This window comes from Coffea eugenioides, chromosome 2 (assembly GCF_003713205.1).
Source record: "Coffea eugenioides isolate CCC68of chromosome 2, Ceug_1.0, whole genome shotgun sequence".
In the NCBI taxonomy this organism is placed as follows: Eukaryota; Viridiplantae; Streptophyta; class Magnoliopsida; order Gentianales; family Rubiaceae; genus Coffea; species Coffea eugenioides.
This window is the reverse complement of record NC_040036.1, coordinates 1,581,810-1,604,231: the sequence shown is the minus strand read 5'-3', so window position 1 is coordinate 1,604,231 and position 22,422 is coordinate 1,581,810. Positions and strand designations below refer to the sequence as shown.

At 36.4% G+C, this 22,422-nt stretch overlaps 4 protein-coding genes and 1 non-coding gene across 10 annotated transcripts; 3 read left to right on the top strand and 2 right to left on the bottom strand.

The window, feature by feature from the left end:
• Positions 1 to 38: 38 nt before the first annotated feature.
• LOC113763823 lies at positions 39 to 2,512 on the top strand. 2 transcript variants are annotated; one of them, XM_027307773.1, is made up of 6 exons: positions 40 to 239; positions 331 to 515; positions 621 to 673; positions 1,318 to 1,482; positions 1,745 to 1,846; positions 2,154 to 2,512. In XM_027307773.1, the coding sequence occupies exons 2-6, from the start codon at positions 371 to 373 to the stop codon at positions 2,286 to 2,288; spliced, it is 600 nt and encodes a 199-aa protein (XP_027163574.1). In that variant the 5' UTR covers positions 40 to 239; positions 331 to 370; the 3' UTR covers positions 2,289 to 2,512. The 2 variants fall into 2 exon arrangements, with proteins under 2 accessions (XP_027163573.1, XP_027163574.1); XM_027307772.1 differs by having other exon boundaries at positions 39 to 515.
• A 554-nt stretch (positions 2,513 to 3,066) lies between these two features.
• On the bottom strand, positions 3,067 to 8,060 carry LOC113763635. 4 transcript variants are annotated; one of them, XM_027307512.1, is made up of 4 exons: positions 7,954 to 8,060; positions 6,954 to 6,989; positions 4,989 to 6,620; positions 3,067 to 3,645 (listed from the first exon to the last, which is right to left on the bottom strand). In XM_027307512.1, coding segments are annotated over exons 2-4 (2,037 nt in total). In that variant the 5' UTR covers positions 6,955 to 6,989; positions 7,954 to 8,060; the 3' UTR covers positions 3,067 to 3,241. The 4 variants fall into 4 exon arrangements, with proteins under 4 accessions (XP_027163313.1, XP_027163310.1, XP_027163312.1 ...); XM_027307509.1 differs by lacking the exon at positions 7,954 to 8,060 and having other exon boundaries at positions 6,954 to 7,896; XM_027307511.1 differs by lacking the exon at positions 7,954 to 8,060 and having other exon boundaries at positions 4,989 to 6,813; positions 6,954 to 6,968.
• A 192-nt stretch (positions 8,061 to 8,252) lies between these two features.
• Positions 8,253 to 8,324, bottom strand: TRNAM-CAU. Its single transcript has one exon. It is a non-coding gene; the product is annotated as a tRNA-Met (tRNA).
• Positions 8,325 to 14,596: 6,272 nt separating this feature from the next.
• On the top strand, positions 14,597 to 18,076 carry LOC113760923 (probable inactive receptor kinase At4g23740). The gene is made up of 3 exons (XM_027303675.1): positions 14,597 to 14,797; positions 15,216 to 16,510; positions 17,175 to 18,076. The coding sequence occupies exons 2-3, from the start codon at positions 15,289 to 15,291 to the stop codon at positions 17,843 to 17,845; spliced, it is 1,893 nt and encodes a 630-aa protein (XP_027159476.1). The 5' UTR covers positions 14,597 to 14,797; positions 15,216 to 15,288; the 3' UTR covers positions 17,846 to 18,076.
• A 1,454-nt stretch (positions 18,077 to 19,530) lies between these two features.
• LOC113761512 (myosin IC heavy chain) lies at positions 19,531 to 22,205 on the top strand. Of its 2 annotated transcripts, none has more exons than XM_027304532.1 (4): positions 19,531 to 19,844; positions 20,795 to 21,008; positions 21,585 to 21,643; positions 21,748 to 22,205. In XM_027304532.1, exons 1-4 carry the CDS (start codon positions 19,649 to 19,651, stop codon positions 21,777 to 21,779), a joined length of 501 nt encoding a protein of 166 aa, XP_027160333.1. In that variant the 5' UTR covers positions 19,531 to 19,648; the 3' UTR covers positions 21,780 to 22,205. The 2 variants fall into 2 exon arrangements, with proteins under 2 accessions (XP_027160333.1, XP_027160332.1); XM_027304531.1 differs by having other exon boundaries at positions 19,533 to 19,844; positions 20,690 to 21,008.
• Positions 22,206 to 22,422: the final 217 nt, after the last annotated feature.

Below are 22,422 nucleotides of genomic sequence, written 5' to 3'. Positions count from 1 at the left end.
TCAAGCGATGCGCTACTCGTTCACGGAGGGAGTAGATTTACCAAATTGCCACTCTCTTCTTTCTTAAATGGGAAGGAAGAGGAGCCGGGATTCGCATCGTAGTACCCGACAGCGCGTCGTCTCATCACAGAGAGCAACTTCTCCCGTAAAAATGTTGTAATTTTCCGGGCGGATTCTTAAACAACAACAACGTTGTAGTTCTAGGATACTGCTACTGCTAGGTACTAATATCGCACGAGGTAAAAACTGAATACTGGAGTAATAATTAGCCGGTAGTTAAGTTTGGTGGAAGAAATAGGAAAATATTATTGTTATGGATTACGATTTTAGGAACAGAAAGAACCCCCCGCCTTACGATTCTCAAATTCCGATGCACCGCCCCGCCACCGGGCCCTCCTCCACCCATCCGACGTACGGTAATCCCTCCCTCTACCCTAAGGTAGGCCAACTTCCTGGTGTCCCTGGTCGGAACCCCTCTTTTCATCATCCCACCCCGTCTCCGCCATCTGCCGCTCGTAAGTTCGCCGCTCAACCCCATTCCGGACTCATTGCGTGATTTTTGTTTCCCGAATTTCTGATTTGTTGCCTTCTTTTGTCTTGTGAATTCGGTTAATCCGCAGCTGGAATTGGGATTAGGGTTGCTTTGAAGCCTGAGTATCGGATTTCACCACCGGTATGATGTTCATATGCTGATATTGTAGGGTTCCTTATTTTTTTTAAAAAAATTTCTTTGTGTTTATTGTGGGAATGACTTAGATCGTGATAGCTTCCTTTTGCTGCATAATTTTCGAAGTTAAGAAAAATGATATTGGTCTTGCTGGGTGATCCATGAAATTCTTGTTTAGAGATGATATAGACTTCGCTTCCTCTAATGGTGCCTTTGATGATAATAATAATAATAATAATAATATCCATGGAATCCAGCATCTTCTCATCGAAGAATTTCATTATTTTAACTGGCTGTGGAAGATTTTACTGATTGGAAAATGGATAAAACCTTTAGTTTGGCACTTCCCCCTGTCAAAATAAAATAAAATAAAATAAAAGGTTGAAAAAATCCTTGTGTTCGCGTATTTTACTGGCTCAGAGCTTCCATGAACTTAGTTCTACCAGTTAAAGCCTTTTTGTCAATTTATAGCTTTAGATATGTCCTTAAATTTTTAGAAGTCTGCAATGGGTTCGGAATTTATGATCTTCCTTATCCTTTTAAATTTTAGAACCCCATATTTATTTTGGGCTTTTCAGGACACTTATTGCATTTCGTCTTGAATTGCCCTGTGTATATGTAGTATTGTTGATCATTTTGTATTTTGTTAGCCTCATTTATCCCCTCAAATTGGAGACATTCCTCGAAGCAATTTCCTCTTTGATTTTGAATTTGAGAGGAAGGTTTTGGCTGAAGCAGAGAAAGAAAGCCAAAACTGGAGCAGGCTGGGGCTAGAAAATCTTCCATCTAAAACGCCAGAGGCAACATCTTCTCTGGTATGTTCTCTTTTGAGTTAATACTGTTTGATGAGCTGGTACTTGTACCTTTCATTCTTTGTGGTAGTCATGGCACGGCCCCTTATTATTACACCCTCCCTCCTCCCTTACTCCCTCCCCGTCTTGAGTGTATATATTAGCATTTGCTAGCTGTTTATACATGCGCTTGAACCCTCAGTGGGTTATCTTCCCATGTTTCCATGCAAAGGCCTTTGCTTCTTTGTTGGGTGAATGAGGCTCTTTTGGAAAATTTCAATTGCAGGGCTCCACACCAGACTCGGTAGTGAGCAAATATATTGCATCAGGTCTAAGCAGGGAGGCTGTGCATGTAGCAGTTGCAAATTATGGAGACAATCCAAGCAAGGTATCTTTTCCTCGACCATTTTAATTCTTTGGTTTCTTGCATATAGATGGATGTATGCTAATTTTACCTTCCAGCGCTTAAGTCTTCACTTTCTAGAGAAATGAGTCACTATTAGTGTTTTGGAGAGGCGACATTTTCTGGCCGATCCTGAGGTTTAATTTCCCTTATCTGCTGCTAGCATGATTTTTTTTTTTTATAAACTGTGACCCCATCGACATTAGCTATGGCTGAATAAGATTCTGTTGTTTCTTCAACAGCTTTTGTGATCTGCAGAGCAGTTTACAGTACGTTATTCAACTTGTTTCAGGTCAGGGAATTTGCCAACGGCTATGCCCTCTTGCGAGAAATGGGATTCTCATCAAATAATGTTGCAGAAGCTCTGCTCATGTATGACAATGACACAGACAAGGCATTGGCACACTTTCTTAACAGTTCATCCTAGTTGTGGTTGTGCTATACTTTGTTGGGTTGTCAAACATTTAGGTTGTTGAGGAAAGTGAAAAGAGAGATGTTTGGAATATACTATAAAATTCACTGTAAAGTAACAAAAAAATGAATTACTTGCCTCTGTATAATTCGCATTATAATTTATAAGTTTCTGAATTGCACTCACGGAAGACAAATTTTGTAATAGGCCCCTCATTGCCAAATTCCACTATTCTCCAGACCCTGGATGTGTAAAGGTTCTCCATCCAGATGTTGCTTGGATATTGCATGCCATAACATGTCATCAAGAACAAATATAGCACGGCATTCTTAGCAGCAACTCCCCAGCTTAAGTACGAAACTTGCTCAAATTAGAGTATCTAAAGGAGGCCAGAGCCGTTGGATAAGTCAAATACGTAAGAAGATATCTCATAATCTTTTGAACAAAATGATCAGAGAAGATTCAAGATTAGAGGGAAAGGTTTTAAACTCCTTGATTTAATACAGAAGGGTACGTTCTCTCTTAAGAGTGGGAGAGTACCTTGAACAAACGATGGTTACCTAATAAAGGACAAAACGTTGAATGCATACTCCAACAGGGTAGGATAGGCTGGTATGCATCTGATTATCCGAGATGTGTGATAGCTTCATTGCACGAGCAAAGATGAAACTAAATGGGAGGAATATTGAAGATTCTCGTATATTCACTATGTATCTCTATTTTTTGATAGCATATTTACTAAATTGATTTATGTTAAGCCAATAGTACAAATATTGAATCATAAGTCATAACAAACACGAAAAGACAATAAAAAATAAGAATATATCCAATAAAACGGTGCGCTATACAAGGACGCCAGATGGCGCATAGGGAAGCTACATTGCATAGATCATCTACATCAGTCTACAATAACAACTGCTGGTTTAACAACACGATTTTGTTAACCAAGAGTCACCTGAGAAGCAGGATCACAAACCAAAGATGTGGTCACCACCAAATATAGCAGCACTAAACTGTCTCGTGTTCAAGTCATTCCCATCCAATGCAGAACCAAACCTATCCAGCCACTGAGTGGGGCTAGGGTTCTCAGACTCCTCCACCCACTCAGAAGTCATATCTATGTCATCAAGTTGAATGGGATCTGCTTCCAAAGGCCTTGATGCAAGAGATCTAGATAGCTTGAGATTGTAATGTATATATACAAGGTCATTCAATGTTTCCTTATCAATTTTATTGCGCTTCTCCGAATGAAGTTGCTTGAATGTACTCCAGTTCCGCTCAAAAGTAAAAATGCTACAGACCTGGCTAAGTATTCGTATGGCAACCCGTTGCAACATGGGAGCAGCATCACCATACTGTTCCCACCAAATCCCTGCAGTGCATTGGCCATACATTTCTAATCAGATATATATCAAGGCGATCACTTTTTAAGTGAAAAGAGGAAAGTAGCTAAGCTTCTTCCAATGGCTGAATTGGAAGAAACTTGTGACATGGTGGTACACACAAACACGTCATTATTCCCCAGGTTCAGTATTTAGACCTCAGCTTTTTCCTGCAGTTTCTTTAAGACTCAGAGATAGTTATGGTCTGCAGAAGAGGTCTAAAGTTTGAAAATACCTTTCAGTTAAAAAAACAAAGGTGCAGTAATTTGCCGAAAGGGAAAAGATGAGTTTAGTATACACCAATTGGAAGTGCACTGACAAGTGACATAGAAACAGAAATTGAAACTAGTATAATGCCTTCTGTGTTTCAAATTTGGCTTCAGGGCTACCACTTTGGTTTTATAATTGATTCAAGATAAGACAGGTTCTACATCATATAACCGAAGCTCAATTTGAATATATCTAAATGCTGGAACTAATCATTTAAGTGGAGAAAGATATGAAGAAGGCTCCTACAAAATGGGCTCCAACAACAACCCCCCCCCCCCTCCTCTGCCTGCCTTGTTCAAGTAGTTCAATAGTTAAGGGGTGCAGTGAAGAAAGTTTTTGGGGAAGAGATCCTTGAGAGCAAAGATATTCCATCCTGCAAGACAGTTCTATTATTTGGCAAAATCAGTATAAAAACAACAAATATCAGTTCAGGAATGTACAAGAAGTATCTATTTGGCCAGTAAAGTGAAAACATTCAAGAAAAAATGGTGTTTTTCGCATCATTACTTTTGAGCAAGACAGGAGCTTTCAGTAGCTCCTGAAGAGCTCTCATGATCAATTGAAGTGACCAACATGCTTGGGATGCAAAAGGCCCTATGAAATTAGCACATGTTTATGAATTTCTCCTGACCAGTAAAATCATTCCGTAAGAAGCCAACTATTTTCTAATTTTTTCAACTTTTTTCTTTGGCCAGTCTTAGAAACTCTCTCTCCAAATTCCTAAGCACAAGTTGCTCCTATTTTGATAGAGATTGCAAGTATAAAACCCTATACTTGTACTACATGCCAACAAGATAAGTTCTTCACAAAGTAGTTTTGGGAATCTCAAATGTCTGATATGATCTACCCTGTTGAACTCAAAGATTAGATCTCTAACTTTGTATTATCTGCAATGTTATGGATGTTAATAAATAAAGATTCATTTGCTTCACTGCTGAGACGTTTTTGTCAATAAAAACAATGGAATGCCCTGGGAGATAAACAACCACTCAACTGCTGTGATATACGAGTGTACCAAAAAAGCAAGAGAAAAAAATTGCAAAGAAAATAAAAGCAACGATACCTGGTGTAACAGTATCAATTGCTTCCCTTGCGAGATTACAACCAAACATCCCAGATGCCCTGGTAAATAAAAGAATTTGATTGGTAATATCTCGTCTTAATTCTGGCGTGGGGAGTAATTTCTCCAAGACTCTGAAAAAATCTTCTTTTATAGAGCCAAGAAACTTGACCTCTGGATTATACTGGATGCTAGGATTCAAAAAAGCAGCAGCAGAATGTAAAGGTGAATGGAGGTTGTTCTGCCACTTCTTGTCAACTATATCTAGAAAAGTACTGCATTTAATCTCATCCATAATGTAGTAAGTTCTGATTGACTCTTTTGCTTTAGTCATCAATTCGTAAATGTACCCCACTGCAGGCTTCCCTCCAAAAACTTCCCTCATGACTTTCAAGAAGGGTTCAGAAACAGCAACACATTCCTCAACTGCCCTCCAGAAATCATTATCATCAAGAATGCCAACACAGGTTATGCTTTGAGACTTATTTGCAAAAGCTGAATTTGCAGAAAATTCAGGGCTATTGAACATATGTTTCAGTTTTGACCTCTGTTTCAGGATAGATTGCAAGGAGAGAAAGTCAGAAACAGGCTTTGTGATGCCAGACTTAATGATCCCCTGTCCTCCGGTGTACTTTTTCATAAGATCCAGAACAGACGAAGCGTTATATATAAACTTTGAGATAGCCTGTGCCTGCAAGATACATCTGTTAACCCAATCTACTTTGGAGAACTCCTCCAGGATTGAATTTAGACATTGCCAAGCACAAGGGGAAACAAATATACTCCCATAGTTCTGAAGAATATGGTTTACCAAACCAGTGCAATTAAGAGTATCATCCACAATAATCTGCACAACATTGTCTTGGCCAAAATCTTGAATTACAGAGTCAAATAAATCGGAAAGGCACTTGATATTCTTGTAATATGACGATGCATCTACTGATTTGTGGAAAAAAGTTTTAGAAGGTGAAGAGACTAAAAAATTAATCAAAGCTCTAGATTTGTTATCTGTCCATGTTTCAGCGATTACTGTACAACCTGTCATGGCCCATTCTTTCTCAATATCTTTAGATTCTAAGCTTAATTCAGACTTGATCCCATCTAACCAGATAGTCTTAAGAGAATCAGAGGATGGCCCTATGAACCCACTGCCACACTTTCCTATTGCATCAATCATTTGTTGATAAGATGAAGAACGAGCCACGCCAAAATCCAGTTTATTTTCAAAAAAGAATAAGGCGATACTTCTCTCTGCATTCTCTTCGTCACTAGCTGGGGAGGAACCTATGGGCATCACAGATGGAAAAACTTTCACCACTGGAGGAGGTGCTTCCAAAGTGATTGAACCTTTACCCATGGAAGTGCTGATAGGAGGTTTCGCTTCTGCTAGCTTCTGTTTCTTGGGAAGGGGAATTTCCTTTCCCTCTTCCTTTACCGCTATAATAGCTCTGACCCTGTCAGTAACATCATCCCTCACTTTGCCGCATGGATTTACACCTTTACTGGGAAGTCTAGACAGATGATGCTTTAATCTACTAATGCCACCATTCAGTACTCTAAGGCAGAACTTGCATCTCACTTTGTTTCCGTCTAACTTTTCGGCATACTCCCAGCAAACATCTTTTTCTCGAACCACTGCCACAGAAGAAAATTTGACAATTTGGTCCATGTATGTTACTAAGCAGGTGCACACATGCATTAATCACGGTACTACACACAAATCATCAGGAATTTTAGATATTAGGCCATTATGGAGTGACAACTCCATTAAAGCTTACAGAGTGGACAGGCAACAAAATTAGCAAGTAAAGCAGCAATCTTCAATCCCCTATTCGTGCAAAAAGAAAAAAAAAATTCTGACACCATCAAGATTCGGCAATCAAATGCTTAACACGCAGGCATGAACTTTGAAGATCATATTCATGAAAAATGTGATAGAATTTTAAATTAGGAAAAGAGACAGCTTACTGATACAGAAGATGCTTTGCTCTGACCTCTCCTTACCTAAAGAAGCAACAATGAATTGAATGATATATGACAAGCGGGAAAAACAAATACAGACAAAGTTGGTAAACAAATTCATATAACAACCACCATATCCAGCTGAAGAAGGTATTATGAGAGACAACAATGCATTCAAAGCATCTCCGACCATGAGACAAAAATATTGCCACAAACAGCACAGAAATGCAGTATTAACTGAAGCAAAGCAGAGTAGCGTGTACATACGAAGTCACATTGACACAAATCATAAGTTATCATCAAAAAAATTAGATGAGTTCAACTTTGTAGAGAAGCTCATTGGACATGGATAAGCTAATGCCAAGAGACGCCTGTCATGGATCATCACCTACTACTTTGACAGACTACATTTTACACAAGGAAAAAAATTCACGGACGCATTGCATTTTACAAAAAAGTGTCATGGTTATCAACATCGAGCTAGATTTTGCACACGTCATCATATAGTATTACGAATTTCAGTTGTACCACGAATTTTACTTTTCATCAGCAGTCTCAGCTTTGGTCCATGAACAGACATCATTAGTATTTTAAGACAACAAAATGTATCGAATTAGAACAGTGATATTCGTCTTGTTCATCTGCGGCAATTTCGTCCAATCAAATTGAGCACATAATATTTCAGCTAACAAGTTATTTTGTTACATATTAAGATTCCTTATCAATCAAGATGCAACGCAAAAAACAGCAGCTTTCTATTTCACATCTTTCTCCTCCGCATTAACAGAACGTAAAAAAGCCAAAAATTTCCAGTAATATGCTCATCTCATGTTCGCTTTTTAGCTTCGAATAATAAAAGCACGAGATTTCTCTGCAAAATGGGAAGCTTTCTGCGTTTTCTCTCTAAACCAGGTAGAGCTTTATTCAGATAAAGATCCAGAAGAAAAAGAAAACATAAAGAAAGAGAAAATAGCGAGATAGACGCAGATATGGGAATGGAACTTACGTGGAGAGAGAAGAATTCATCGAGTCCTAATCTCTTATCGGTGGAGAGAAAAGCGGATTTTGCAGAGTTTAGAGATCTTTTTTGGTATATCGCGATATTTTGAAATCTGTAACTAGGGCTTTTCTTCTTGTATTTTGGGTATTTTAACTTCTCTTTTTATGAATGGGTTTAAATAGCAGACGATATCTCGCGGTGGTCTTATTTTATTCGCCCAGACGCAGTAATAAAGTATGGGGAAAAAGGCGCAGTAATACGGAATGGAATAAAAAAAGGTGGTAGGGGAAGCTTGTCTCTTCTAATATCAGAGCCAGGTTTCGATCCTGGGACCTGTGGGTTATGGGCCCACCACGCTTCCGCTGCGCCACTCTGATTATTGATCGAATTATCCTGATTTTTAATAATTGAAGACCTGGAAAAGGGAGATAGCGAGCCTCCGGCTGTTTTGAGCAGTGCAATCTGACTTCTGAATCATATTAACAAATTAATTATCTATTTGTCGGTGATTGAGACGTTCGAAAAACAAAACGAGAATTAAACCAGTTACTTGTACGTTGCTACCTGCTACCTTTTCTGTGAAAAGCATTTTCTTTCGATGGTATAATTTTTGTGATTGACAATGTTCTTAATCTCCAGTTGTAAAATTTGGAACAAAAGAAAATCCAAGGAAACTGCTATTGTAATGATCCAAAGAATTGATAATATACAAACTAATTTTGGCCGCTCATAAAGTCAAAGCTAAGCCAAGGACCAAGACTTTAGGAGTAGCCGCCCAAATGGCTGTGGATCTTGCAATAGATTAAATAGATTTCAGGTCTGCTTATTATTTAATTTGTATCTTGACTGTTATGAAATTTGACAGCCGTAGCATTTAGTTTATTTTGATTTAAAATGTGTTAATTTTAAAGTTAAGCTTGATTTTAAAGCAGCTTTGCTTTTGCTTGTCAATAAATTAAAGACAGATATTTTCCCCCCAAATCTCCACTTCTAACCCGCTTCAAGCAAACAAGAACCAATGCCACCCAATTTATAATTATGAATTAATCTTCTATACACTAACAGTGTATACACTTTTACTATTGGATGGATGACACATAATGTAAAATTTTATACATATGTCGTGTATCTAACCGTAATAGCATATACACTGTCAAAATTTTATACATATGTCGTGTATCTAACCGTAATAGCATATACACTGTCAGTACACGTATGATTTACTCTATAATTATTGTTCGAAAATATTTTGATTTCCACACGTCATATAAGTTTCATGGTACAACACTAAAGTTGTAAGTTTCATGGTACAATACAATTGAGTTAACAAGAGGAAGTTGGAGAACAAGGAAAACTTAAAACGGCGACTGGACTTTGGTGCAGTACAAGTTACATAATAATGGGAGGATTCGAACTTCTCCCGGGAATGATATACAGGCAGCATTTAGAGTTTTTAATAGTAAATCGAATTGTTTGCAAATATATTTGTGCCAAGTTGTTCGAGTTTGAAGAAAACTTGATCAAATAATGAACGAATCGAACTCGAATACCAATATTATACTTGATTAATAATCGAACCGAACACGAATTTGATCCCGAATTATTTGAATAGTTCATAGACACATATATAATTATAAAGAATAGATAAATGCATTTAATTTTATTAAACATATATTGTAAATTTCTCAAAAAGTAATTATAAATAAAAATAATATTATTTATTTTTTAAAGCAAAAAATACAATAAACTTATTCTAGATCATGTATTTTTTAAAGATATTATTAAATCATTTTCAAACTCAGGTTCGAGCTAAAGTTTGAACTGGGATTCGGCTAATTTATTTTAACGAGTCGATCTCGAATTTAAACTCAAATATTCATATAAATTATTGAGTTGAATTCGAACATTGGGCCTGTTTGGAAGCTAGTTTTTTGGGCAAGTTTTTTACCTACAAGTTTTTTAACAACTTTTGCTACAGGAATCTCAAAAAACTTCTCAAAGTTTTTTACCTACACACTTCAAAATACACAAAACACACACAAATTCCTCCACCATCCCAACCCAATACACAGAACACACATAAAAAAAATTCCCTTCCCTTTGGCTTTCTTCTTCCTCCACTATCCCAACCCGTCCACCACCTCCATCGCCGACCACCACCACCTCCGGCGCCATTTCCTTTTTTTGTTGCCTTTCTCCCTCTCCCTGCCATCCTCCCCCTTTATCCAGTTTGATTGCCTTCCTCTTTTTTTTTTTCCTCCCCCGCAACCCTCCCTTTCCGCGACCAGATCTGGTCCCGTGACCAGATCGCAAAAGTGGAGGGGAGGGGGGGCTGCGATCTGGTCGCGCGACCAGATCGCAGCTAAGGGAGGGCGATGGGGCTGCTGAGGGTGACGGGGATGGGTGAGGGGAGGAGAAAAAGGGGTGGCAGACAGAGGGGGTTGGCGGGGCAGAGGGAGAAGAGGGGCGGCGGGGGAGAGGGGAGGGGAAGGGGTGACGGGCAGAAGAGACGGGAGAGGAAAAAGGGTGGCGGGTGGCGGGGAGAGGGGAGGAAAAGGGGTGGCAGGGGAAGGAAGGGAAAGGGGAGAGGGAGGGTGACGGTAGAGGGAGGGGGAGGGGTAGGGGGTGTTGCGTTGCTGCTGGGAGGGGGCTGGTAACGGGGAAGGGGGAGAGGGAAGGAAGAAGAAAGGAAAGAAAAGAAAAAGAAAAGAAAGAAAAAGAAAAAAAAAAGAAAAGAGAAAGAGAAAAAGAAAGAAAAAAAGAAAAAAAAAAGTTTTTCTCCTTAAAAACTTTTACAAAATTTTTCATATTACAAAAAAAATTTTCATCTTACAAAAATTTCTATACAAATTTTTTTAAAACTTGTACAGTATACTACAGTAAATTTTTAGACAAACTCCTAAAAAACTCAGGTTCCAAACATGCCCATTTGAACCAGTTTATACACTAAACAAAGCAAACCTGAACAAGAAGTATGCACTCTCATTCAGCGTGTTAAAAGTTAAAACTTTAGGCAGCAACTAGCAATAATTGTCCTTGTGTTAAATTTAGAGAGAGAGAGAGAGAGAGAGAAAAGGGTCGTTATGTCGGGTACCGATCAGCTCCGCCTTGGTAGGCTCTAATTTAATGCACCGGACGCCGGACGGTGAGTGTCAAACTGTCCACGCCAGCAGAATGAGTCCCAAGTCGAACTTTACAGTTTGGCATTGTCCATATAATGGAGTGTGGCCAAAAAAGACACTATTCCACGTCAAGGCTAAGGTTAGCTACTTTTAAGTTTTAACCATGGCTTAGTCGTACCAAGATCTTCTATGATGATTAGTGCAAGTGATGCTTCGCTTCCCGAGTTTCCTTTATCAGCACTTTTTGTCCGCATTCTTCCACCACCGAAAAAATAATGATAATAAAAATAAAATAAATTAAAGAGACGCATTAATTTTATATACATTGTCATTGTATATATTATTACCATTATATATATATGATACATGTGTAAAATTTAAATTGAAATTTAAAATTTACTCATGTGTCATCCATCCAACCATGATAATATACATTAATAATGTATATAAAATTTAATCTTTCTTCAATCGCATATGATGTGTTGCATGTAACACTGTATCATTTGCTCCACACAGGGAGTCGACGCTGGGACAAGTAAGGGAAAATAGGAGCTCAAAAAATTATATCCATTATATTCAAGTATAACCATCTTATCTTACTCTCTAAAAGTTGAAATAATATATTTTATGGCCTAATTGATTACTATATACAATACTCTTTAATAAAAAAGAAGTAAATCTTATTTACTAATAGTGTATACTCTATTATAATTTGATCGCTCGTAACATATGTGTAAAAATTAAATTTCAAACTTAAATTTTAGATAATTATTATTCATTCAATACACAATGTTAACATAAAAAAGATTAATTCTAAAACAAAACCCCTTTTATGGAATTAGGTAAAGAGTAGAAAGAAAGAGGACATTTCATCACGCGCAGAAATTGGCGTGTAACAAATGACCCTCGTCGCTTGCGTCTCTCTAAATCCTTCTTCATTTTCTGCCTTACCCTTATTAGTTACAGAGAAGCAGCACTAGGCAGAAGATCATAATATAAAACCACCATAGATGTATAGTTTACCTAATAAAGTTTACTTCCCCATGTTTGTCTTCCATTGACCACTCCAAAGTCCAACCCCCAATCAATTAGTGATGTGATTACTTTTTAGAACGCAGCTGAAAAGGTCGAGCTTTCGTCCCCACCGCCCAGCACCCAGCCACCACCATCCAGCCGCAATCCCATATTATCACAATTTTCAACGCTGGTAAACTTCTCCTCATATGCACTAAAGAGAATTGCAATTTCGAATCTAAAATATTTGGGGGTATAATTGCTTCTAATCTTTAAAGTTTAAACGAAAGCAAGTTCTAAATGTTTTAGGGGGCGTTTGGTAAGAGGGTATCGGATTCGGGGAATGGAATGAACCCCATAAATGGTGTTTGGTTCACTGGAATGGGAATTGAAATCTTGGAATGATTTCTAAAAATTTGGTGTTTCTCCATTCCCAAGTATTTTGGTGGGTTTTGTCCGATTCCCAAGTTTGATTCCAAGAAACAAATCCAATTACATATTATAATTATACAATGATATAATTAATATTTATATATATTATATATTATAATATATACATATATATATTATATTATAATTATAATATTAGTACATTATATAAATATATATTATAATTATTTAGTTAAATATAATTATATTTATATAATATATATTATAAATTTATTAATATTATATAATAATATATTTATAATATATATGTATATCTATAAATGTATATTATATGTGCATATAATTAAAATAAATACATGTATATAATATTAATAAATTATATAATTATATTTATATTTATTATTTTAAATATAATAATATATAATAACTATATCTAATTAATATGCATTATATTTATATAAAATATTAGTACAATTAATATTTATATATTATATAATTATAATTATATATTTATATTATAACTTTCATGTAATTATAATTAATTATATATAATATTTAATTTAATTAGTTACAAACTTATAATAATGATATTATTATATTATAATTATTTAGTTAAATATAATTATACTTATATAATATATATTATAAATTTGTTAATATTATATAATAATATATTTATAATATATATGTATATTTATAAATGTATATTATATGTGCGTATAATTATAATATATACATGTATGTAATATTAATAAATTATATAATTATAATAATTATTATTATTTTAAATATAATAATATATAATAACAACTATATTTAATATGTAATATATATTACATTTATATAAAATATTTGTATAATTAATATTTGTATATATTATATAATTATAATTGTATATTTATATTATAACATTTGTATATTTATATTTAATTATATATATATATAATATTTAATTTAATTAGTTACAAACTTATACTAATAATAATATTAGTTATATATATTATATAATGTATATTAATTTGTGTAATATAATTAATATTATCAATTATACTAATAATTATACATGTTTACTAATAGAAATTATTAATCAGTTAGACTAAATTTACTAATACATTTATACTAATATATTTAATTAGTAAAAATTTCTTATATCTCATTTACAAAGAGCCAATAACTATCATATACAATGTGATTTATAATATATTTATTATATTCCATTCCGAAAGAGTCGACGAACCAAACATCAACTATAGTAATGATGCACATTCCAGGTACTTGAACCAAACAAATGTATTGGAATGAATGACCTCATTCCAAACCCAAGATATCCGATTCCGAATCCGAATCCAATTCTGATGTGCGAACCAAACGCCACCTTAATTTTTTAAAGCATATTTAGTCCTAATAACTGATTTTTACTAATTATATATCGAATCAAGGTACGGGCCGTCAACTATTTTTTTAAAAGAAATTGATAAAGTATTAATAGCCAGAATCTGTAATAAAAGAGAACTAATTATTCACATTTTGATCACATGAGCAATCAATTTATAATTCATTTTTTTTTTGGTGAAGCGAATTTTTGTAATCTGAGCTAAAGAATATATACTAATGTGATCATCACGTGAGTAATTAGTCTTTTTTTTAAACTAAAAATTATAGTATATTTAAAAAAAAAGAATTACTAGCACATGACCAACTGATAGCAATAATTGGTAAAAATTAATCAATGAGACTATATATTTTAAAAAATTACTAAAACATTTAAAATTATATTTACTTTCGTTCAAATTTTAAGAATTAAACGTGCTCGTGTTCTAAACATTTAATACCAAAATTGAAATTGTCCGTGTATAGTATTTATTACTCCTGCTACTTTAGAATACTTGATAAATCTAAATTTGATTTTTTCAAAAAAAAAAAAAGAAACCTATCTAAATTTGATGCTGTATATGTACGTGATCTCAGTTGCAGCGGTAACTTGGGCGCTCCTTTCTTCTCGAAACGCACGTTGTTTGGTTTTGTCAGCACATGCAAGTTCCACCCTTTTCGCCCCCTCCCACTAAAAACCCATCCCACGAATAATTAACTTTTAAAATTTCCCCCATCTTTCTTTCCTAAGCAACTGAGCTAAGTCACCACACTTTCAGGGTCATTCATTGCTCATTTTTGCGTGTGTTTCTGCACTCGTCCAATCATTTTCGCTTCCGCGAGCATTTACTCTTCACGTTCCATCTTTTCCTCTCTCTTCAGTCCCCATCGCTGGGCTGCTGGGCAGCTGGGGTTCTCCCTCATTTTTGCTCTCTGCAATCTCAAAAATTCTGGTCAGTTCATCCCTTTCTTCTTAGAGATTATCATTTTTGTCTTGTTTGATTAGTGTCAATTTGTTGATTGCGTGTTAAGTCAGAAAAGGACAGGAAGAATCAACAACCTCTTTATACCCGACTGTTTCACATATTCTTTGTAATTTTTTTCTTGATCAGACGTAATTGTACGACTATCTGTTATTTTTGAGTAGTTGACCAAAATGCTCCCGTGTGTCCATACGTTAATGTTAATAGCGTGTGTAGTCAGTAGTGTGTTTTCTTCATGTTTTATTAGTGGTATTAAGCAACGGCTATGATAATTATTTTCGCAGAACTGATTTTCTTTTATTGTCTGTAAAAAGTAAGTACTACACTTAAAATCGGGGCAATATTCCCTGATTTTGCTACCTTTTGCTTTTCGAATTCCTGTATGCAGTGATGGAGAACGAGTAAAACATTCTTTGCTTGAGCCCTTCAATTTTGAGCTTAGGAGGGAGGAAGGAAGAAAGATGGGCATCAAGTTCATTTTCTTGGCGATTTTCTTGAGTGGGGCTCTGGTTTCGCTGGCCAGAAGCGAGCCCAGTGAAGATAAGCAAGCTCTCCTTGATTTCGCGAATAACATGTACCATTCACGGCCTTTGAATTGGGATGTGAGGACTTCTGCTTGCAATTTGTGGACTGGGGTCACATGTAATCATGATAAGTCGAGAATTATAGCCGTTAGATTGCCCGGATTCGGTTTTCGGGGCTCTGTTCCTTCCAATACTCTGGCCCGCTTATCGGCGCTTCAGATCTTGAGTCTGAGATCAAATGGTTTTAGTGGGCCTTTTCCTTCCGATCTTTCCAAGCTTGGCAACTTGACCTCGTTATATCTTCAGTTCAACAAGTTTCAAGGTCCACTCCCCCAGAATTTTTCGGTTTGGGAAAATCTTTCCGTTATTAATCTCTCGGATAATGCTTTTAACGGTAGCATCCCGGCCTCCATTTCCAATTTGACTCATCTGACCGCTTTAAATCTTTCTAACAATTCATTCTCGCGTGAAATCCCTGATCTCAATGTTCCGAGTCTCCAGCTTCTGGATCTTTCCAACAATAATCTCACTGGAAATGTGCCTCATTCCCTTACTAGATTCCCTAATTCTGCTTTTTCTGGTAATCAACTTGCACCTGAAGTTTCATCACCGCCAGTTGTTCCTCCCAACGAGAAGCCAGAGAAGAAGTCCTCTAGAATTAGCGAACCTGCTGTTCTGGGAATTATAATTGGAGGTTCTTCTCTGGGGTTTGTGCTAATTGCTGTTCTGCTGATTATTTGCTATTCTAACAAGGAAGCGAAGCCTAAGACACCAAAGAAGCCAAAGAAAGAAGTGTCACTTAAGAAAGAAAAGAAAACCATCTCAGCAAGTCAGGATGGAGATGGCAGGCTAGTATTCTTCGAGAATTGTAATCTTGCCTTTGACCTTGAAGATTTGTTGAGGGCTTCAGCTGAGGTGCTTGGGAAGGGATCATTTGGTACCACCTATAAAGCTGCATTGGAGGATGGAACAACAGTTGCTGTGAAGAGATTGAAGGAAGTCAGTGTTGGGAAACGAGAGTTTGAGCTCCAGATGGAGGCTGTTGGAAACGTAAGACATGATAATGTTGCTCAATTGAGGGCATATTACTATTCCAAGGATGAGAAGCTCATGGTGTATGATTATTACGCTCAAGGGAGCGTGTCTGCGTTGCTGCACGGTATGTCAAACACTACTCTTGTGTTTCTGCTTGTATATATTGATTAGAACGAATTGTTTTAAGATGCTTTTCCCCCTAAATATTACAATTGTGTTGGTCTCTACATTACTTCATGTCAGGCATTTTACTCTAAGCAGCTTTTCCTTAACATTGAGTTGATCTTAAAGGAATGCCCTATTGAAATTAATCACGAGTATTGGAATTGGGTATGATATAATAGAGCTGACTACTTTACCGGTTCCAGAGTTGAAGAGTTTATCTTACAGACATTAATAGTAGTTGATGTCAATATGCTCCTGTATGTGCTACAGATTTAGGAATCCAAATGTAACCTAGTTTCGATTATAACTGAAGGTTAGAAAATTGGTTACGTTCTGTCAGAAATGAAGTAGATAAGTAACTGCTACTTTTTCTTTTAAGAATGTAAAGAACGCTTCTGTATATGATGATCTCATATAAATTTGCTTTTGCCGTCAGGACTGAATAGATTTATTTCAGTTACTCACCGGTTCATATATAAATTATTGCTGATTCATGCTAAAAAGTTGAGATCTATTTTTTCTGGAGTTGTGTTTGTCTGCAGAAACAATGGGAGGACGTATTGGTATGCTGGAGACTACTTGTTTGTCTGATAACATTTGTGTTGTTTTTGGCATTTTTTCAGCAAAAATGGGTGAGAAGCGGATTCCTTTGGATTGGGAATCCCGTATTAGGATTGCAATTGGGGCAGCGAGAGGTATTACTCATATACACTCGGAATGCGGTGGGAAACTTGTTCACGGAAACATAAAAGCTTCGAACATTTTCCTCAACTCCCAACAATATGGTTGTGTGTCTGATCTTGGCTTGGCAACACTAATCACTCCAATAGCCCCACCAGTCATGCGGACTGCAGGGTACCGTGCTCCGGAAGTGACAGACTCCCGGAAAGTCTCTCAAGCATCCGACGTCTTCAGCTTTGGGGTGTTGCTGCTTGAACTTCTCACAGGAAAATCCCCTATACATGCTACTGGTGGCGATGAAGTTATCCACTTGGTCAGATGGGTTAATTCTGTTGTTCGCGAGGAGTGGACTGCTGAAGTTTTTGATGTAGAGCTTTTGAGGTTTCCTAATATAGAGGAGGAGATGGTGGAGATGTTACGAATAGGGATGACATGTGTGGCAAGAATGCCGGAGCAGAGACCAAAAATGAGTGATGTACTGAAGATGGTAGAGGATATGAGAAGAGTCAATACAGGAAATCCGCCATCTACTGAAACGAGGACGGAAGAATCAACTCCCGCCGCCCTCACACCGATTGCTGCGGATATAGCTTCGACTTCTGGTCAACAATAGTGTACCATTCTTACTTCAATTAAAGGAGTAAATATGCTGGAATTAATTTTTCTCCCATTGCTCAACTATTGAGTTTTAGTCGCATTGTTTGGTAGTACGTCCTTGTATCTTCTTTTGCTCGTCCAAGAATGCCTGCCATGTAAAATGAGGTTGGACAACTACTTAGTATTTCGTTGTTCTTGACTGCTATTTGCATGAAGATGCTGGATCACGTCTCTCTCTCTCTCTCTCTCAAATATTGTACAAATGAGGTTAATTTTTCCTAGCACTCCCAAGCAAAACATAGAATATGAAAAGGAAGATCATAAGTTGAGATACCATGTAAAAAAGAAGGCAATTACTTGGTTACTTTCGAACATCAAGTTACAACCATCTATAAGCAGCCACAAGCCACATCTATGGTTCACTGCTCCTTCAAAATGTCAAGGCATATCTGTGCTCCCGACTGTACCTGGCAATTGGGAGGGTTAGATTGGATTTTTATTTAAATGGGTTACCTCCAACTCGTCTAATTTTAGATTGGATTAATTTTGGGTTGGGTTATATTGGGTCATCTCAAACTCATGACTCAAATATGAACAAATATATTAATTAATAGATTTTGATACATAAACTTTCTTAAATATATTTTCACATAAAAACAACTTTTTCACACACATAAACACATTTTTACATAAATAGACATATTTTCACACACTAAAACACTCACAAATACAAATGCACACTTAAGAAGTGGGATATATTGGCGTGCTAGTATAACAAGAAGTGGGAAAGGCACACATATGATATGGTATCTGCAAACTTTCTCGGATTGTTATTTTTTCCCAAAAAATTTATAATGTTTTATTGAATGCATTTTTTAATTATTTTGTTATTATATATATATTAAATTATTACAGTATGTTTTTTTATAAAATTTTCAAAAAATAACAATCCAGATGGGCTTATATTTGATTGCATGACAAAAGAAGAAGTGGCGAAAAATATTATGGAAGTAAAAGGAGTGGAATGCTCTGAATATAGGAAAATAATAAAACGTCGACGCATGCAAGTAAGTATTATAGCTAAGTAGCTCATATAATTTTGTTAAGTATCCATACATGGAGGCCCTGCTTTGGTTCATGTCTCATGTTGTTTCATGAACAATGAAATGTTTCTGTATCCCATATCCCATCTCTTGTAATTTGTTTATTTATTTTTTTAACTTAAGTTGGGTAATGAGTGCCCAACACAAATATTCAAACAACCCAAAATATATGTGGGTTTTTATTACCCAACCCAAAATTAACCAAATACCTAACTTACCCAACTCAACCTCTCAAATTAGTGGATGGACTGTTGGGTTTTGGGCATAATTGCCAAGTCTACTCCCCACGCCTAAGATGAACTTAAGACAAATACTACACTATTATGCTTACCAATAGGAGTTTCATTGTCAAATACCGTCACGGGGAATTGTGGATTTTTTTCCTTTCTATTTTTTTTCCTTCTTCACGTTTGGAGGGAAACATTTGCAAAGGATGCACTTTCAATGAATCTAAGAAAAACACTCCTCCAAGTGAACTTGTCCAAATAACAGGGGTCGAAAGGTATCATCATTAAATTTCAAGGAGTCATTATGTAATTAAACTTAGACATTTTCCCAATCACAACAGCTGGAACCCCACCAACTGAAGTGGGGCCGCCCCGTGCTCCGAAATGTCTAATCTCTCCCGTTTCCACGCCTAAACAAATCCAGCAGCCACAACCACCGGCGAGGCATCCCCCACCGTCCGAAGCCGCCGGCTTGCCACCTTTCCCGGGATGTCACGGTTCCAATCCAATCGGCGGCTGGAAAAAGACCAGCCAATTTACGATGACGACAACGAAGACACCGCATCCCCTGAAACCCGAGACAACGGCCACTCAAACGGAGGAATCCAAAATAACACCCTTTTCAGTAAAGATTATGTCAACGTGCGTTCTCGATCATATCTCATGAAGATTCTCAGCAAACAAGGTAATAATTTGCAGTCTTTTAATCTCGACGCGATTCTAATTTGACGATTGTCGTTTTATAGTGCTTTAGGGAAATTGTATCGAAAAAACTTTAAATTTGAAGCCTTGGATATCTTGATGTTATTCATCATTAGTTAACCATGGTGTTATTGTGTATCTATTTGTTCTTCAATTAACCAGGGACTGCTTCTGCTCCCTCTAATCAAATTCAGTTGGATTTTTTTTGAATGTACTCAGTTTTTTTGCTTATCTTTTTTCTTTTTAGTAGCAAATATCAACATGTCATCATTGATCATTTAGTTGAGTGTATTTGTGTAATATTAAGATGGATCTAAGCGAAATATATAATTTTGAAAAGGAGGAATTGAGAACTCCCTTTTGTGACTCTTACCAGGCGCATGAGTTTTGCGCATTTATTTTTTCGTGCGCTCAAGTGTGCAAGTGCGTTTTTTTTTTCTTTTTAATCCATTCTATTTTGTTGCTCTGATTCAAGATGTTCGTGGTCTTTTGTATGATTTTCTGATTGTGGTGACTGTTTGCCTTTCTTCTTTTGATATTTGTGTTACAATTGTCAAGTACTATAACAAACCTACTTCGAAAATGGTGTTCTAGAGTTTTTCTAACAGCCGTGTTGAGCTATCTTTTTTTTTCATGTTGGTACTCTACATATGATGGTCCTGCTTGATGTGCTCTTTGAGTGTTTCCTTTGGACCTCTGGTTTGTAGTGTGTTAGGCTGAAAGTTGTTGTTGCTCGTCAGGGGTTATTTGTACTCAGTTTTGTGTTAACCAGTTAGCTGAAATGTTCTTCCTAGAACGCTAAGTTTTCTCGGACTTTTGATGTCACAGGTGACAGTAAAGTTCTCTTTGCAGATAAAGTTTTGAAATTTACTGGTTCAGGGAAGATGAAGCATCGTATACTTTTGATTACTGATTTTGCAATATATGTAGTAGACCCAGACTGTGATGCACTTAAAAGGCGGATTGCACTAGCAGCTGTTGAGAAGCTGAGTTTGAGTGAACTGGGTGATAACTTTTTTGCTATAATTATCCCAACAGAGTATGATATACTTATGGCTAGTACTCGAAAGGCAGAGATTGTAAATGCCCTGGTAGAAGCTACCAAAAGTGCATCTGACTATGAACTGGATGTGCTTCACTCTAACAGGTAATGGACAGCCTATGTTCTGGCCGCAGTTTCTCATGTTCTTTCTGCTTTGTGGTTGTTGATCACACAACTACTATTCATTTAAGGTTGCAGCAATGGTTTACTCAGCTCCTTTAGCGAACAATTATACATCCTTACTAACTTTCATATCTTCATATGCTGTAAAGCTGCAATCCTGCTTCTTGTCTCTTAGAGAAATAACTTCCACTTTTGACAACTCCTCGTAATGTTTTTGAACTGCTGAGACGGTATATACTCTGTTTTATATGTGGTCGAAATTACTGCTTCGAGTAAGAGGTACAAGATCTGGTATTTTCTTTTGGGTATTCTAGGTAACTCATATGCTTAAATTTTATATTTTTTATTTGTAAGCTGGGATTCTTGATTTATTCTGTCAAAAGTGTTTCTTTTAACGTTTAAGCATGCTGCATAACATACTATAAATCATTAGCACAATAATTTAGCCTCTCTTTATCTTGGTTATAATTTATCATTACTTTGTTTGAGCTAACTGACAGCATAATAAAAGTCTCTTTTTTGTTGATATCATTGGATAACTGAAGTTTGATCTGGCAGGTTTGAGTACAATGCGGCTGCGGACCTGGTGAAGGTAGTTCAGTTTGAAGAAGTGGAAGGTGGGTTAAATATTCAGAGTTACTTCAGTAGTTTGTAGCTGTAGTTTCTTTTTTATAAGATTGATGTGATCCTAAAACCTTTTTTACTTGGTTCCAAATTTCAGGTGGTGTTAAAACAAGAATTGGGAGGAAATGAATGGCAATTTTGTTTTCCATCGAGATATGTGCAAATTAGTTGATTTGGTTGCTGCGCATCTGCTTTGCAATTATACCAGTTTGTTCAGTGTAAAGGTGACTGATTCTTTTACCATGCCGAGCTGACCTTGGCAGTTCATTCCCAGACGAGACATTGTGAAGTTAATTTTTTACATGGATGTAATATTTGTGAATGCTGATACAAGTATCTCGGATGGTGTTAATATGTGATTGTTTAGTGCGTTTTGTGCTTTGACTTTAGGGTGTGAGCTTATTTGTAATTTGAAAGAAATCAGACCTTGTATTCCAGATTAGTAGGAAAACATCACACGAAACTTTCGTAGTTTATGCTTCCTATGTTGCTCAAGGGTTTCTTAGTCAAGAATGTTCTTACGATGTCATTGGCAAGAAATTTTTCTCGGCTTCATCTTCCAGTTGTCCATTCGTATTTGTTCGGATAGATTTTGTTTTCTTTCTAACTTTGTCCTAGAGAATGGTATCACTTGCATGAAAGGTCGCATGAGGTGAGACGGATTATTGTAAAAGAAACACAAGAAGGTTTTAAAAACAAGAATGGTATATATCACTTGATGGCTCATCACCTCATGGAGCGTGTAAAATATAATATAAACACATTTTAATCA